This window comes from Vitis vinifera, chromosome 4 (genome assembly GCF_030704535.1).
Source record: "Vitis vinifera cultivar Pinot Noir 40024 chromosome 4, ASM3070453v1".
Classification (NCBI taxonomy): Eukaryota; Viridiplantae; Streptophyta; class Magnoliopsida; order Vitales; family Vitaceae; genus Vitis; species Vitis vinifera.
In genome coordinates, this window is record NC_081808.1 from 19,960,457 (window position 1) to 19,978,437 (window position 17,981).

At 38.5% G+C, this 17,981-nt stretch overlaps 4 protein-coding genes across 5 annotated transcripts; 3 read left to right on the forward strand and 1 right to left on the reverse strand.

The window, feature by feature from the left end:
* The first annotated feature begins 515 nt into the window (after window positions 1-515).
* On the forward strand, window positions 516-3,089 carry LOC100240994 (transcription factor HBI1). Its single transcript, XM_002266466.4, has 6 exons — window positions 516-1,371; window positions 1,507-1,698; window positions 1,795-1,929; window positions 2,038-2,109; window positions 2,219-2,428; window positions 2,537-3,089. Exons 1-6 carry the CDS (start codon window positions 946-948, stop codon window positions 2,600-2,602), a joined length of 1,101 nt encoding a protein of 366 aa, XP_002266502.2. The 5' UTR covers window positions 516-945; the 3' UTR covers window positions 2,603-3,089.
* Window positions 3,090-4,301: 1,212 nt separating this feature from the next.
* LOC100256398 (anaphase-promoting complex subunit 10) lies at window positions 4,302-6,428 on the forward strand. Of its 2 annotated transcripts, none has more exons than XM_002266036.5 (6): window positions 4,302-4,615; window positions 4,693-4,753; window positions 4,844-4,936; window positions 5,200-5,270; window positions 5,893-5,997; window positions 6,082-6,428. In XM_002266036.5, the coding sequence occupies exons 1-6, from the start codon at window positions 4,437-4,439 to the stop codon at window positions 6,149-6,151; spliced, it is 579 nt and encodes a 192-aa protein (XP_002266072.1). In that variant the 5' UTR covers window positions 4,302-4,436; the 3' UTR covers window positions 6,152-6,428. The 2 variants fall into 2 exon arrangements, with proteins under 2 accessions (XP_002266072.1, XP_010649135.1); XM_010650833.3 differs by having other exon boundaries at window positions 4,871-4,936.
* A 519-nt stretch (window positions 6,429-6,947) lies between these two features.
* Window positions 6,948-10,445, reverse strand: LOC100261485 (tubby-like F-box protein 5). Its single transcript, XM_002265768.5, has 5 exons — window positions 9,953-10,445; window positions 8,757-9,153; window positions 8,552-8,639; window positions 7,975-8,104; window positions 6,948-7,892 (listed from the first exon to the last, which is right to left on the reverse strand). Exons 2-5 carry the CDS (start codon window positions 9,105-9,107, stop codon window positions 7,220-7,222), a joined length of 1,242 nt encoding a protein of 413 aa, XP_002265804.1. The 5' UTR covers window positions 9,108-9,153; window positions 9,953-10,445; the 3' UTR covers window positions 6,948-7,219.
* A 4,639-nt stretch (window positions 10,446-15,084) lies between these two features.
* On the forward strand, window positions 15,085-17,540 carry LOC100246084 (laccase-11). Its single transcript, XM_002266428.5, has 6 exons — window positions 15,085-15,261; window positions 15,343-15,494; window positions 15,586-15,830; window positions 15,920-16,048; window positions 16,133-17,056; window positions 17,144-17,540. The coding sequence occupies exons 1-6, from the start codon at window positions 15,151-15,153 to the stop codon at window positions 17,272-17,274; spliced, it is 1,692 nt and encodes a 563-aa protein (XP_002266464.1). The 5' UTR covers window positions 15,085-15,150; the 3' UTR covers window positions 17,275-17,540.
* Window positions 17,541-17,981: the final 441 nt, after the last annotated feature.

Consider the following 17,981-nt stretch of genomic DNA (forward strand, 5'->3'; position numbering starts at 1 on the left):
AAGAAAAGAAGGGAAAAAAATATATGGTTTAAAGCCAATGTTTGCCACTCATAAATCATCACTGATGATTACAAACCAAAAAGAGCCATCAAGTTACATTGTGTAAAGAGGAAGTTTACTTTGTTCTATTTCAAAGAAGTGAAGAATTTTTATCAACAAGCTATCATTAAATGTTTTCAAGGCTTTGGTTGCAAAAGCAGCAACTTCAAAAAGCTTGTTGAAGGATGGAAATTCTACTGGTATGATTTCCAGTTTTCACATTTCCTTGCAGTGAAATCAGGGTTTGGAATTTAACAAGGCAAGGAATTAAAAAGGCAATGGCAAGAATGATAGGAATCTCGTAATATGAATTCCAATATCTTATGATTACATTTTTTAATTACAAAAAAAATCAGAACGATGGTCTGTTGATTTGAACACAAAGCATTGTACTAAAATTCGAGGGGGAGAGAGAGAGAGAGAGAGATGAAAAGGTGAAGATGAGGTGTGATGAACTGATGCTCAAAGGAGTTGGAGGGTGCATAGGTGCATGTACATGTTGCAGTCTCTTACGCACCCTCTGATCTTGCCACTTGGGTCAGCAAGAGTGGATCCCGCAAATGTAACAGAAATTATGCAGAGAAGGGCGGGGGCCACCGCAGACATTTTCCCCAACCATGGAGGCTAAAACCCAAAACCCCCTGTTTTTCAGTAGAATGGACACCCTCACATGGTGGCTATGTCACTGGGGCCACACCCCGCGGCTGTGCTCATGGTTACATATTCTCTCTGGCACCCGCATACTATTTGTATATATATCGTCATCCAACTGCTTCTTCTTATCTTTCTTTTGAGGCACACGGGTTTGGCATGAGAAAAGTTCTCTATAGCCTATAATACCTCGACCCCAATTCTCTCTTCTTTCAATCTCACGTGTGCCCGATCCACGAACCCTTTTTATCAGATATGTTACACTGTCTACGCTCGCCGGAGGATTTTGCTGCCATAGGTAGGCCCGAAACTATGAAGTGGCTACATCAGCCACAGAAGTTTCAGCAACCTTCATTCCACAGCAAATCTTTTGGATTTTCTCAATCTTCCCAGATTGATGACTTGAATTCCGTACTTAGAGAGATACCTAATAGGAGTATGAAGGCGGAGAATAGTTGGGACAATGGTTTGCCGGGTTTGGGCGATTTTCCCACTGCCGGAACCGATTTTCGGGGACATGGTATGGGTTTTGAGTTGCCGGAAATTGCAGGTAGCTCTCTTGAGATGGATCATTCGATTTCGAGGACTTCTAGTTGCCCGCTACCGGATCTGGGGGCAGCAACATCCGTGGATGGTAGAGAGTTGGCTGGAAGAAACAGTGTGAAGAAGAGAAAAGCAGAGGTGTGTCTACTTTGACTTGAATATTCTGACTCAGTTTTTATTTGCAGGATCTCTCAGCTAATCATCAATAGTTTTAAATTTTGTTTTGTGGTCCTAGATTGATGAATAATTGTCGGAAAACCTTTTGGCATGCAGGTTGCTTTAACAGAGGAGTGCAAAGACCAGAAGATTAAAAGGGATGAGGAAGAGGAGGAATCTAAGATCGAAGAGAAACACAGTGAGATTTCCCCAAATGCTTCAAAGGTTTCTGGGTCTCCTAAGCCTGATTACATTCATGTGCGGGCGCGTCGTGGGCAGGCCACTGATAGCCATAGCTTAGCAGAAAGAGTAAGCGGGAAAAATTCCATGTTTTTTCCTTTGATTTTCTCAGCTTTGTTGCCAAAACATGGTTTGAATTTGGCTAATATGGACTGTGATGATTAGGCAAGGAGAGAAAAAATCAGTAAGAAGATGAAGTATTTACAAGATTTAGTGCCTGGATGTAACAAAATCACAGGCAAGGCTGGTATGCTGGACGAAATTATCAACTATGTTCAATCTCTCCAAAGACAAGTAGAGGTACTGCCACAGCCACAGATTTATCAGAGACCTTGTTTCTTCTGCCTATGGTTTCTAACCTTCATTCTGAGAGCTTCTCTAATTGGGTCTATTTATTATGTCTTTTAGTTCTTGTCCTTGAAACTTGCTACCATGAATCCAAGGACCGACTTCAACCTGGATACCTTCTTGGGGAAAGAGGTGAGAGCCAAAATTTTGCCTCCTCATTGTTTTCAGGGCTTTCCTTTCTTTCTCTACCCAACGTGGCCTCATGACTGACTTGTGCCTTTAAAAAAATTATGCGATGAAGTTTCCTGCTTACGTCGCAGCCGGTTTTCCAACAGCGGCTGCTTCATCAGAAATGGCCAATTTGCCCTTCCTTCAGTTTCAGCCAGTGCCGCAGGGAATCACAAGCTGTGAGCTACATATGCCAATAGACCCCCCTCAATCTGCTCTTCAGATGACCACAAGCTCTTCCACATCTGTCCCTGAGATGTTCACCAACTCAACGTCCTTCTCTGTAATTTCTGTTACACCCAATGGCTTCTTTCATTCTAGTAACATCTTTGATTGATGCTATGCTGTCGTATGATGATTCTATCTCATGCTTATCATCTTTGCATTGCAGCAAGTACAACCCTTCACCACTTGGGACACTGATTTACAAAGTCTATACACTGGGGAGTTTCAGTGAGGAAGATCAACTACTTTTTCAGCCCCACTTTCCACCACCACCCATGAAGACAGACACTCCCTCATACATGGGTGTTAAATCTCAAGGACCACTAGCATGACAGGTTTCTGCAAGCACCTGATTTTTGGATAATAATCAACAACAATCTCAGAGGAATTATGTACAAAATTCAAGCGATTCTGATTACATTCAAGTTCATGATCTTTTCTACATGTATACTGGGAAAAAGTTCAAAAAAAAAAAAAAAAAAGAAGGTTTTTCCTCTCTTTTGCATGGTATAATGCTTATGGTTATGCTTTGTGAGGGTCGAGGGGTTTGACGAGGAAAGAAGGGAGAGGGAGAGGGAGAGGGAGATGGAGATGGAGAAACTGCAAAGCTAAAAGCATTGTGGGGGGCAACCAAGGTGGAGAGGTGTGAATGAAAGCATAAAGCATTAATGGATGGGCCTAATGGCGGCTTCTGACTTGGGAGCCCGTCTTAAATTGCATTACAGAGCAGCCATTCCTTAGGCATTATGGATGAGAATTCAGAATTCCCAAGATGTAAATTGGACAAGCCTTATCGTCTCTTTGATCCCCACCCACCAGCGTGTTTCGGCCCACCAAGGTTAGCTCGTCATCTTTGGAGGGCTTATAAAAGTTTAAAATTGGTAAAATTAAAATTTTCTCAGTCACTTATACACGTACAAGATAAGTGATTCGAAAACGTCACTAGAATTATAAAATTGATTGCAAGTGGGTATTTGGGTAATGTATCAACGATTATGACATGTTAGTTGCCAATGAAGCTACTACTTGGGCTGGGCTGGTTACCCATAACTGCTCCCTACCAGTTATCAAACAAAATAATTTAGGTCTATAAGATATAAGTCATGAAATGAAAATTTAAAACCTAACAAGGTATTTGTTTTTTAGCATTTTATTGTAAGTAATTTACTTTTAAATTTTAAGTTGTTTGTTTGTTTGTTTTTTTATTATTTTTTATTTTTTATAATTTAATAAAAAAAATCAAAATATTTATTTTTTTTAAATGAAAAAAAGCAACATATTAATTTTTATTTTTATTTTTTAAATATATAATGAAAATAAAATATTATAAAATCAAATAACCTAATACTTAATACTATTAAGTACTATTTAGAATTAAGTAAAGAAAAAAAAAACATCGCTTATTTAATAAAACTTAATATAACTTAAGTTGACTTTAAATTAAATTATGTTTAAGTTGTTAACATAAAATTTATTACTTAATTTTTATTTTAAGTATTAGCATTGTTTGATAAACTTAACTTAAAAAACTTATTCTAAATCATCAAATTAATATATTTATCTGTATAAATTATAATTATGGTAGAAAAAGTTAAGTAACAATGAAAGTCTTGAAATAGTAAAGAAGATCGTTAAAATAATTATAATAAATAAAGGTAAAAAAATTATAAAATAAAGATATGAACTTATAGTTGTTTTTAGTTATTATTTAAAATTGTTGTAACTTTAAATTATATAATTAAATTATTTTACTAAACATACTTAATTTACTTAATAACTTAATTCATTTTAAGTTATTAAATTACCAAACATGACTAAGTTTTCACTTGCTTAAAAAAAAACTATCCGAAGAAGAGAACCAGATATTTTATACATACATCGTGTGTATATATATATATATATATATATATATATATATATGATGGTGGACCAGAGCCGAGCGTTCTGGGCCAGGACCAGGTGTGGGCTTAGTTGGGTCGTCCAATAGTACCACAATTCAAATTGGCGGACGAGGTTAGGGTTTTAAACCGTGAGAAAAGGAGGGAGGATTACCGGAAGAAATTGGAATGGCAACGGAGTCATCGGAGGGAGAGGAAGAGGGCAAGATGATCGGAGGAAATCAGCACCTGGTTGTCGACGAAGACCTCCGTGAGATGGCCAAGAAGGCTGCTTGGAGCGTTAGTTCTTGCAAGGCTGGCAATGGCGTCCTTCTTCTTCGCGACGACAACCTCGATACCTATTGGCAGTACTCTTCCTTCCCCTCTCTCTAAAACCTCTCTTTCTCTCTTTAAACCCTAACTTCCCTGCTTGATTTGGTTTCAGATCCGACGGTGCTCAGCCTCATCTTGTAAACATTCAATTCCTCAAGAAAGTGAAGTTGCAAGTGTGTATGCAATTTTGGGTTTCTGATTTTTTTCTTTCCCCCTTATCGTTTGGTTTTGGTGACTGAATGGTGAATAGATTTCTCTTAAAGCTGGTTGTAATTTATGTGGATTTCAAGCTGGACGAGAGCTACACGCCGAGTAAGATCTCTATTCGAGCCGGAGATGGCTTCCACAACTTGAAGGTGACTACAGCATTTTTGGCTCGTTCTTGTGATTTTGAAGCTTCTTAGGACTTACATTGGTAGTAGAATCGTGCTTAGGACTAAATGCTATGTTCGGTTGTTGGGAAACAGGAAGAAAAGAAAATGAAAATTGATGTGGAATTTAAGTTGCTTTTCTTGGGTTTTCCAGTTACCAAATATTGATGGTAAATCAGCATAATTCATCTTCTGATGAGTAATATGGAGGAAAACTCAATTTGGTTTTTCCCTTCAACTGCTTTCAGGAGATAAAGACTGTGGAACTTGTCAAGCCAACTGGTTGGGTTTACATATCCCTATCTGGAAATGATCCTCGGTAAGTCCACCATTGTTTTCTTAGCAACTCACAAATTTTAAACTAGTGGTTGGAACCATATCTGATATTATTGTTTTCTTCTTTGATTGCTTCAATGCTCAAATTCATTACACAGGAAGCATATAGATATAGGGATACAAAGTTACCAGGGCTTAGACTAAGACATTTTATGATAATATCATTCATATACTTGGAAACCACTCACTTTTCTGCCCACCTGCTGATTGTGAGTCAGTGATTTCCCTTTCTTAATTCACATAAGAAAGCAACGAAGTAGAAAAAAATGAAAATGTTTAGTTCCTATACCTAGATGGCATTTGTTATTCTGGTGGAAATGCCGGACAAAATAAAGACATGATGAAGAACTAAGCCACAGGGTAGTCGTTTGAACATGGTGCTCATTCTATTTTATGAAATGGGCAAGGGAGAGTTCATCACATGTGCTTGAAAAATGAGATTACTTGAATCTACAGTTTCTGAAATGTTAAAGATTTTTTTTTTCTTTTTTTGAAATTTCAGCTGGAGGAAATGATTGTCTAGTTTTTGACTTTTTACAAGTCGGCATGTGTTAATATTCCTTCTGAGTACAATTTTGATTTATTTCTTCCTCAATATTTGGCAGGGAAACTTTTGTGAACACTTTTATGTTGCAAATTGCTATATTGTCAAATCACCTTAATGGGAGAGATACTCATGTGCGCCAGATCAAAGTTTATGGGCCTCCACCGTATGTCAGAATCCTTATTCTTGTTCACCAGTCACAGATATGGGATTCTTAAACTAACCCATCTTGATGTATGCTATGTTGCAGGAACCCCATCCCACGCCAGCCCTTCCAATTCACTTCAAGGGAGTTCATTACTTACTCTTCTGTGAGATGAGAAGAACAGGAGCATGTACTCAAAAGTACAGGGGAGAAGGAAGAGAGTACCAGAATTGTGTTAGACTCTAAAGCAAATTCGTGAAATAACATGTTGTAGTTCCCTGTTAGCATGGACTATATTAACATTCTGCTGGGGATTTCAAATCATTGATATACGATAGATTGAAGAAGCATGTATTTATAGTTCCCTGTTTCTTGGTTCCTATGTAACATTTGTTCGTCTGAAAATAGAACATAAATTTGTAAAATCAGTTTGGTTATTGTGCGTTTTCTTAGTTTGGGTTGCCTTGACAAGTAAGCTCTAAAGCTTATACTGCCAATTGCTATGCTTTTTCTGGTGAGTTTATATTCTTGTTCCAATCGGGCATTTGACAGTGAGGCATGGCCTATTTTACGGAGGCCATAGTGGGAATGTGATGTAAACCAAAACTGATTATAGGATCCATTTGAACAATAATTAGATCAGTCATTCGATGGGGCCACGATCTGACACTAACGGGCCCAACTAATTGGATGCTGATTTGCAGCGAATATTTTGTGTGGGAAATTCAGTTCTTTCCAACTATACATCCAGCACAGGCAAGACCATACATATATGCTAAACCAGCCAAAGACGTAAGAATCTTAATTGTCTTTGAAAAGCAAGGTTCATGTTGCCTAAAGTAGTATCAAGCATCAAATAATTTAATATCACAGTTCTTAAGGAAACTTAACCCCAAAACATGTAACCTTTTTGCCAAGAATCCAAGCCAATTAACAATGGTCGAGAAAAGGTAAGATAGTGCAACCAGATGGATATAAATCACTTTTTTTTTCCTTGATTGAAATATAAGATGGAACAGCATGCAAGAAGTTCGGCAGAAAAAATTCTACCCACATTAAATATATTTGCAACTTACAACAACACGTATTGATTCCACTCTGGTATCAGATACACCACTGAGCGCACGCTAAGTCTCTCAGTTATGATAGGCCCCCCATGCATGATCAGCTTCCATGATGTGTAGTTATGAGACTATGAAGGCAATTTAGCATACATGATCACAATCTCCAACCAGTGCAGAAGTTATTCACAGGCTGGTTTAGTGTCAAAGCTGCTCAAGCAGATTGCAAAGGCTTGAAAGGCAGAAAGTGGATAGCGATAATCCATAGTGAAGATATCTTTGCCAATCTTCCCAAACTGCAATATTACCTTGTCTTGCTCTACAGCAGAAACGTTGTGGGATGGCTCAACTGATGCCACAAGCTGGAAATTTTTGACAGATGCCACTGTAACACGCCCTCTAAAATTTAGGCACCAGCACTGGAGATGTTCATGCCATCTAGGTGCTTTGTTTTTAAGAATCAGCGGATCTCCTGATCCCTGGACAGGTACTAATGGCTCTGACAGGCTTGTGGAGCATATGTCTGTGACTGGATCCTTTTTTCTCAAACATGGTGAAGGAGAAAATTGCTCATCAAAGGGTTGTGGGAATGATGTTGGTGTTGGGGCAGTGCCTCCCTCCTGAATTGAAGAAATAGGAATGGAATGCATGGTGCATTGCATTCTCCTAGGTCCTCTGGTGCGAAGGACATTGAGTTCATAGGAAATGGTGGCCACACTGTAGTTACATGCAGGTACTCTTGGAGATACCTGCTTAGAGTGGAACCGTCGACTTGACCGACTATTAGGTTGAACTGCTGTATCATATGGAGGTTGGCTGTCGTATATTGTGAACTTCGTGCCCAGAAAATTGGATCTGATAGAAATTGTTCATAAATCATTGGAATCATAAGATGAAGATTGCACAAAGATCATTAGCATAAGCAGTGACCACATACCTCAGTTTTCCAACATATGTATTGCTGGCTCGAGAAAAATCATCTGCAACCAGAGATATCACAAAATCTGTGCTAGTTGGCCTTCGGATCCTTCTGGCTGCAAGCAACAGTTTATCACTCTGGCCCTCAGCTGTCAATTCAATAAAATCATTTAGTTAGATCCTTATTAGTTCATCAAAAGTATTCTTTTACACATTTCCATAACTCCATATGCATTATCCTGGAGTTGTCACAAATTCTCTTATCTCAATATTTGTATCTAAATGTATTAAAATCATACGCCCAAAATGATGATACATTTAGAGCCCAGAGTACCAAGTGCAAACAGGCAGCAAATGAAATGAAATGGTTTTTACCACAATCAACATATAAAGACAAAAAAAAATTTGTATAGTTGACACAATTTTCCATTAAATTGAAGTATCAAAGGTTCAAATATTAAAAATAAAATAAGAATGCTTGCAAGCAAGATTCTTTTAGGGAACATAACTTCATCCAGGATCTTCATACAGGCATTTCAAGTGAAGACTGAAAAATCAAGTAAATTAAGATAGACTGAGAGGGTAACATGGCTTACAAGGTGTCAGGCCAAAGTACAAAAGATATGTAGAGGTGGCTCTATCCCTTCTAATAAAGCACTGTATTGGAGAATCACGTGGCCCCGGCTATTTAGAATTATAAAGAGAAGAATAAGACATTCATAAAAGGCAATAATTAGTATACAAGGAAACTAGAAACCAAAGAAACAAAAAGACAAAAAAGATTAACAAAAAAAGGATTACCTGCTTCAATGAAATGGGGAATGTGAGCCTTCCACATTCCTCTGGAGTTTTGACAATCTCCTTTGTAATCTCCCTCCATGACCTACAAACTGAAGCACAAAATACAACAACATTCCTAGCAGGCCATGACGTCTCACTCTCTTCTACCCTCTGGATTATATCCAAAAGCAATTCAGGTGGTAAATTCGCCCACTGACCCTGTTGGAGGGCTCCAGAGAGGGGGCCTTGATCAGGGGCAATATATGACCTTGTTCGTCTGCGCCAATGCTTCCCTTCTACCCCACGCCTAGAAATGTTCCCAATTCCATCTTTCATTTCCTTTAGCTCACGAACAATGCTTTTGAAGGACATCTCTACATAACATAACAATCCTTTTCTTCAACCGCTCAGCTACAAACTGATACAAATGAGAATCTTTAGGTTGCAAAACTTTTCAACGTGTGATATCATTTATAGATCCATCATACAAAACAGAACACATGACCCTCTTCTTAAATAATTTTAAGCACATTCAGTTTTGAATACTTGGTTACATCCACCACACAAAGAACTTAAAGAATCAATGGGTCTGATGTCCTAGCATCAAAAGGGTAACACTGATCCAGATGAAAATTTCCTACAACTCGCTAGCAGAGAATCAATGCCTTCTCAGTTCTTATTATCTTCTTTTATCAGTTTCCACAATTTCCCAAGCTGTAATGATTAAGACAAATTTATGAAAAACACACGCAATGCCAGGAATAAAATGGGAATCTGATCATGATTTCTGAAAATCCAACAGAATCACCAAACATTGTAGCCATAAAAAACCTGAAATATAAGCCACTGTAATCCTCACAAAGAATCCATAATTGAAAGTTTTAACTTTTATGGGGTACCATTATGCTCCGTGCGGTTCCTTATAAAATGCACGAAAAACAAATGAGTGAAGACGTTTTGAGTCCCTCATTTTTTTGCGATTTGGATCCAAGGAGAGGGAAATTTCCACTCAACTAAGCCTTATAAAACCAATCTACTTGAGATGCATTTTCATTTTCTTTCTTTCATCAGCAACCAGAGGGTTCAATATCCTATCTGAATCAAGAAAATCATAATCCACTAAAAAATAAAGAAACAAAAAAAATCATCTTAACAGCATTGCAGAAAGAACAAGAAACAAAAAGAGAAAAAAGAAACGGATCAACATAGAACCAAACCTTTACAATTTTCGCAGAGAAAACCGATCAATAAGGTAAAGCAGCTCGAATGTAGAATCTCATTCAAGAGCGGATCATAACAGAAGCACCCGATATCACCATAGAACGCTAGATTCTCAGATCGGAGATGAAAGGATCAAATCGGAGATATACAGCGAAAGTCCATAATTCTGACCATGTCCTCCAACTTCGTCATCTCAAAACCCTAGATCGCCGTCCCATATATGCGACCACCGCGAACGCAACCGCCGCCACCGCCACGATCACATGTTCAATCGGAGCCCCAACTCTGGCCTTTTTTAAGCAACTTGGAGCCCTCTTTTTATTTTAAATCCCTTACAGACGATAAATAATTAAATACAATTTTACTCGGAGAGAGGCTGGGGTCTGGCTGCTCGTACCCCCAGAACCATTCCATGCACACACGTGGCAACAACTGTGCCACGGATTTCTTAATTAACACCTCCGTGCCATCAAATTGAGTCACAGCGTTACACCTTAACAAAATTAGCCCAATTTTAAAATGAAAGGAAGATTTCATAAATCAGAAATGTGATTTTTTTTTTCCTGCCCTTTTGCCATTTCGGGATTTGGTCTGATTATACCAACCTTGAACTCCACTTACAAAAAATGACATTTCTCCTTTCTAAGTATGATATTTTGTTACATTATTTTGATTTTTGACACCCATCAAAGGTTTAAAGCCCAGTGGATGAGGAGAGAGATATTGGGGGCAAGGAAGGTGGGAGGGGTGGAACCATGGAAGGAAAGGCGGGGAACAGACAGAGACAAATGTAGGGTCAAAGGAGAAGGCATGTGAGCAGGGGGAAAAGCACATTAAGTGGAGGAGGGGCTTGGGAGAGAGCAGAGGTCACAGCTGCACCTGCCTCCCCACCCCCTTTTCTCTTCCTATAAATGGAACCTCCCCCTCTTCTCAATCCCAATCCCATCTCTCACAATTTTATTATTTTGGTGGATGACTCATGCCCTTATCCTTTTTCCTTTCCGGTTTTTGTCAGCCTCCCTCCCAAGGAGCATGGGTGAAGTATATATATCCAATAGTGACAAAAGGAGAGAACAGATGAGAAGAGAAGATATTTTCATGGGAGCATTCAAAATCTTGTCTATGTCTCCATTATTGAAGCTGATAAGGGGTTTTGAGTCAGCTAAGCTTCTGGAAATGTTTCTTAATATGATAAAACATTTCACTAAAAGTTCGGGCAAATAAGTCCGGTATCAAAGTAAAAATGGTAACGAGGGGGAAGTCAATGATGATGAGAAAAGGAGATGAGTTGGCATGAGCTTGAATTATTTAAAAACAAAGAAGATCAATTAAGAGGCAAGAGTAACATGTGTTGCAAGTAAAGTGGGCTATGAAATGAGTTGATGATGGGTTTGGTTCTTTTGAGTTGCCTGGAAGTGGAACCCATGTCCATCTTTTCACATTATGTCACCCTGTTTATTTAAATGACAGTTTGATTAGCTGGAGTGGATTATGTTGAAGATGGCGACCCTACATACCTACATACATACAAGGGCCTCCTCACTCCTCATTCTGTGTGTAAGAGTCGGGTTCCAATTTTCGACGCAGATAAGGTTGCTCTCTTCCATTCTTTGCCAGCTGCCTTCTCTACATTGTTCACCCACCTCCCCCCACATCACTTTTCAAACTCCGTTTCCTTCCAATTAATCTCAAAATGCAGTTTGGATTTTGAACAATCATCCTATGCAGGTATTTTTAAAAATCATACCAATTTTTTATCTTTTTTTTCCTTTTTTTTTTCCTTGCATGATAGTTTGAAAGAAAAGGAGAGACGGTGGTCAAAAAGAGAACACAAGAAGACCATCGTGCTCTGACACGCTCAGAGGGTGCTAGTTCCGCAGAAGACTGAAGCTGATAAATACATGTCCTATTCTCAACCTCACGCCCATCTTGGAAACGATGCCCTGCACTCACCCACGCTGTGCCTTCCCAGGATTGTAGGAGTGACACGGGCTGGGCCTGGCTTTCAGAGTTGCCTAGTGGAAGTGCCCAAAAAATCAAGCTTCAATGGATGTACTAGAACCGGGTCAGATTCGGCCCATTGAGTTGGGGCCTGAAACTTGGTCCCACTATTTTGTTGGGTTTAATTAATTACGCACCAATAGGACTACGATTTATAGCCCAAAGGTTCAAAACCTGTCCAACTTATGGCTGAATTTTTTATGGGCCATACGTTGAGGTTGGTCCAGAGGATCTTGAACATTGCTAGAATCGGGTCTGGGCCACCAAATGAGGAAGCAGGTTGACCCAAAAGCCTTTCCCATTTTTTAACACGCTTTGGAGGTTGGGGGTACGGCTGGAGATCTTTCCCTCAGCTCACACAGCTTGCAATTCATTTGATTTCTCTTTTTATAATAGTACTATGTTAATATTATTATTTGTGGCAAGTAGATTTGGAGAAGTCCATGTTTCTCATTTATTATTCGTTGATGACACTGGTTTTCTATGAGGTCTCTTAGGATCACATAACTTATTTATATTCATTGCTTATGTGGTTTAAGGTCGTTTCAAGGTTAAAGATTATTTTGGAAAAAAAAAATGAGTTAATTTTGGTCAGATGGGTAGAGAATGTTGATGATTTAGTGATTGAGCTTGGGTGTAGGGGTTCCTTCTTATTTGGGACTTCTTTTGGATGTTCCATTTAACTCTACAAGGATTTGGGATGGAGTAGAAGAGCAATTCTGTAAAAGATTGTCTAGGTGGAAGTGATAATATATTTTCAAATGAGGGAAGGTAACTTTGCTTTGGAGTACCTTATTTAGTTTGCCTATTTATTTTATGTCTTTATGTTGTATGTCATGAGTTGTTCGGTTGAGGTTATAACAAATTTAGAGGAACTTTCTTTAAGGTGGTAGGGCTTTGGAGTGTAAACCTCATCTTGTTAAATAGATGGTTGTTTGTTGTGACAAGAGGAAAGGAGGCTTTGGAGTTAAAAGTCTTGCACTTCTTAATAAGACACTTCTTTACAAGTGGAGTTGACATTTTGCTATTGAAAGAGGGGCCTTTTGGAACCAGGTTATTCGTAGTAAGTATGGAGAAGTAAGAAAGGGATGGGTAACTCGAGGTAAGAGAGGGGTATTGGGTTGAGTTGTGAAAAGCAATAAGGAATGATTGAAATATTGTGAGATCTAAGTGTTCGTTTGTGGTGGGTAATGGGTGGATGGTACTTTTTTGGAAGGATAGGTGATATGGGGATATCCTTTTGTATGTGTTGTTTTCTTCATTTTTTGCCTTATCGATCTCTAAGGATGCGTGAGTGGTGGATGTTTGGAATTCTTCCGCTAAAGGGGGAGAGAGAGCGGAGGGGGGTAGGCAAGGCGAGGGTTGGAATCCTTGTTTTTTTAGAACTTTTAATGATTGAGAGGTGGATTATGTGGTGAGATTTTTGACATTGTTTGCAAGGGCAACGAGTTTGTCAGGATGTGGAAGATTCTTTGATATGGTAAGTGACAAAAAGTGGCAAGTTTACAATGAAGTCCCTTTATCATGTTTTAGAACTAGACTTAGTTGGATTTTTTCCAATTGATGGAATTTGGATTTCATGGGTCCAACCAAAAATTAGTTTTTTGCATAGGAGGCAATGTGGGGTAAAGTTCCAACCGTGGATCAACTGTAGAGATGAGATTGATCTTTAACAAATCAATGTTTTTTGTGTCTTTGATATGAAGAATCTATTGATCATTTGTTGCTCAATTGTGAGATGATAGGGGTTTTTATAAGAGTTAATTTTTGTACTTTTTGGGATGTTTTTAGTGTTTTTTTTGCCAATTAAAGATACTTTGTTGAGTTGGTATGATTTTTTTGTGGGTAAGAAGTAAAGGAAGTTCGACAAACAATCTTTTTATATTTGTTTTGGATAGTGTGGAAGACCAAGAATAATATTGCCTTATGTAACGAGGTTTTTTTTATTCAAAGACTGAAAAGGGAGTTTGTTTGTTTTATGTGGTCTAAGGCTAAGTTATTTGTTGATAAGCACCATTGACTTTAGTTATATGTTTTGAATGGTTGGATGCTAATCGAGTTTGTTAAAGTTTTTTCTGTACTTTTGTAGTCTGACTCTTGGTGGCAAATGAGGTTTATTATCTTATATATTTGGGGTTGCTTTTTGCAACTCTTTTCTTTAATTTAATTTAATTGTTTATTTATCAAAAATAATTTTATTACTTTAAAAATGTTTAATTATTTTAATATAATATTTCTTACTTTAAGGAGTATTTCGTCTTTCTGAGTTGACAAATTATTTTAAATCCAAATTACTATTGTTTCATGATCTTATTATTATTTCAGAAATAATTCAAAGCAATTAATAAGTAAATGATCATCATGCAAAAAAATAAATAAATAAATAATGGATACTAGGAAAAAAAAAAAAGACTTTCTTTTGTGTCTAATTAAAAGGTTGTATTCCAAGCATACCTCCCCCCCCCCACCCCCACACATGAGCCACTTACCATTGAATAGTAGACATGTAAGTCCGCTTAACACACAAGCAAAACAACAATGAAATTAAGCACAAAGAAATGGCTCCAATGCTTACAAGTAAGTCGTGTTCAGGACCACTTTTCTTTTTCTTTTTCTTTTTCTTTTTACCCACTTTTTTTAATACAACTATGCCAACCAATGGGTAACTCACAAATTCTGATACTGCCCAGGATTCATTTTTAACTGACATCTGTCCAATAACATCTACAAGGCAGTAGTTCACTGGATATCACCTTTCTTGGATGCAAAAAAGGCAACCTTGGCAGAAGAAAAAGCCCATTCCTTTTCCTTAAAGGTAAAGCTCAGTAGCGCAGCTGGGGGTTAGGTTTGGCCTTACGTGCCTCTCATGCCCGAAGCCTTAATTTTTCTTTTTTTTTTTCTTTTTTTTTTTTGGTAAAAAAAAAAAAAAAACAATGCCCATAGTTTGAGAAAGAGTTTTCTCAGCCTCTACGTCAGTCAATGCCCTATGGGAAGTCTCTATCAGTATTTTGCTTACAAGCTCAATTGGCGTAGAACCCATTTACAATCTCTCTACCTAATCAGTTACAGGCCTTCTCCTTTAACAAACTGATAGCCCACCCTTCTCTTTTCACATCCCATATAAATAAATGCCTCACATCTTCACCACCATCCACAAAAATTCACTGCATCCACAAGCTTTTGACTGGGAACAATGGGGAGCCGGTGCAGCTTCTTTCCTGGGTTAGCCTTTCTTATGTTTGGCTTTCTTGGCTTTATGATTCTTCCGGCCGCGGACGCTGCCATCAAGAAATACCAATTTGATGTAAGCTCATTGTTTCGACTTTACACAGGCTGATCAGGTGATCATGATCTGATACCATCCTTTTGATTGTGAGCTTTTCAGGTTCAAGTGAGAAATGTGAGTAGATTGTGCCATGCAAAGCCCATAGTGACCGTAAATGGGATGTTCCCGGGGCCTACTATTTATGCTAGGGAAGGAGATAGAGTCATCATCAATGTCACCAATCATGCACAATATAACATGTCAATTCACTGGTACAACCAAAATCCAAATACCTTGGGAAGATGGGAACAAGGCTGATTAATTTTTTATGGGTTTCTTATATATTCTCATGCATTTTTGTAGGCATGGAATTAAGCAATTTCGTAATGGTTGGGCTGATGGACCCGCTTATATCACACAGTGTCCTATCCAAACTGGGAGTGCCTACACCTATGATTTCAATGTAACTGGTCAAAGGGGAACATTGTGGTGGCATGCACATATTCTTTGGCTAAGGGCAACAGTCTACGGCGCACTTGTGATCATGCCAAAACCAGGAACCCCATTTCCTTTTCCTCAGCCGTACAGTGAGGTTAACCTTCTGTTAGGTGAGTTTTCATCCTCACTACTTGATTAAAAAATGGAAACAAAATTGGATGTCTAATTGCAATTGAAAGGAGAATGCTACAATTTGTAGGAGAATGGTGGAACAACGACATCGAAGCGCTTGTGAAGCAAGGGAACAGCCGGGGCTTGCCACCCAATATGTCAGATGCCCACACAATCAATGGGAAGCCAGGGCCACTTTTTCCATGCTCTGAGAAACGTAAGTAAAAGCCCTGGTATCATTTGAAAAGAAAAACCAAGTGGAATGATGTGGAAGGTTAATCTTTGCAACTTCTTATTGTAGATACATTTGCAATGGAGGTTGAATCTGGGAAGACATACCTCTTGAGAATCATCAATGCTGCTCTCAACGATGAGCTTTTCTTTGCCATTGCCGGTCATGATATGACAGTCGTGGAGATCGATGCTGTTTACACAAAGCCATTCACCACTCAAGCTTTACTAATTGCGCCTGGCCAGACCACTAACGTTCTGGTTCAAGCCAACCAAGCGCCCAACAGATACTTCATGGCCGCTAGGCCTTTCATGGATGCCCCACTTCCAGTGGACAAACAAATGGCCACAGGCATACTCCAATACAAAGGAGTTCCGAACACTGTTCTCCCAAGCCTTCCCCAATTGCCAGCATCCAATGACACTGCATTCGCATTGAGCTACAACAAGAAGCTCAGGAGCTTAAACACCCCACAATTTCCAGTTAATGTTCCTCTGAAGGTTGATAGGAACCTCTTTTACACCATTGGGTTGGGGAGGAATCCTTGCCTCACATGCGTCAACGGAACCCGACTTACTGGTTCGTTAAACAACATCTCTTTTGTGATGCCGAATATCGGGCTTCTTCAAGCACACTACTCCAAGATTAAAGGAGTGTTCAGAACGGATTTCCCAGACCGCCCTTCTACTCCATTCAATTACACGAGTGCACCGCTAACAGCCAATCTTGGGACTTCTCAAGGCACTAGACTAAGTAAGCTTGCCTTCAACTCCACAGTTGAGTTGGTATTACAGGACACCAATCTTCTAACAGTTGAGTCGCACCCGTTTCATCTCCACGGCTATAACTTCTTTGTTGTTGGAAGCGGTATTGGAAACTTCGATCCTGCCAAAGACCCAGCTAACTATAATCTGATTGATCCTCCCGAGAGAAATACAGTTGGGGTTCCCACTGGTGGGTGGACTGCTATTCGATTTCGAGCCGATAATCCAGGTAACACATATATTTCTTGCATGAAATTTGCATTACTTCATCTCCACTTTTCTCCCTCTAAATGTTGTTATGCCTATCAATATGTAGGTGTTTGGTTCATGCACTGTCATTTGGAGCTTCACACTGGTTGGGGATTGAAAATGGCATTTGTAGTAGAAGATGGAGAAGGGCCTGACCAATCTGTTCTGCCTCCTCCCAAGGATCTTCCACCATGCTAACTCTCCATGTCTAGCTTCTGTTTGTGGGTGCATTGGATCATGTCGGATGCACCAGTTATTTATACTTCCTGCAGAAGTTGCAGCATATTTCTTGAGGATAAAATCCGATCGAGAAAAAAGGCACATGTATAAGATTTGTTTGAGACAAAAGTGTAATAATCTGCAGTCACAGTATTGTGTAAATTATGGAGAATATCTTACTCCACAGATGTCTTTTCATTCTTTGGATTGGACGCTACAAATTTAATTGATAAACTTTCTCCTAATCCCAACTCATTTGCACTGTCACTTGTTCATATTACAAAATATATGCATATAATTATCTTTTTTTTTTTTTTTCCAAATATACACTCATGTGGTATTTGTGTAATTATTTCCATAAAAATTTTGCATGATATTGTTATTAGTCCCATATGATTGATTTGTGAACATAATTAAACCCCAGTACCCAACACTCTGACACGTTTTGCTTAGATTTAGTGTATTTGGTAAAACCACTTAATAACTTAATTTTAATCATTAAATTAATTAAATATATTTGTTAAAATTATGTTTAGTTCTCGGAAAGTACAAAGGAAAGAAAAAACTATTAAAGGAAAATGATTTTCTCATGGTTGGTAGTCCTATAAAATATTTAAAAGAAAATTAAATATAATTAAAATTAATTAGAAACTTATGCATTTTAAAATTATTTAATCTTTATATTG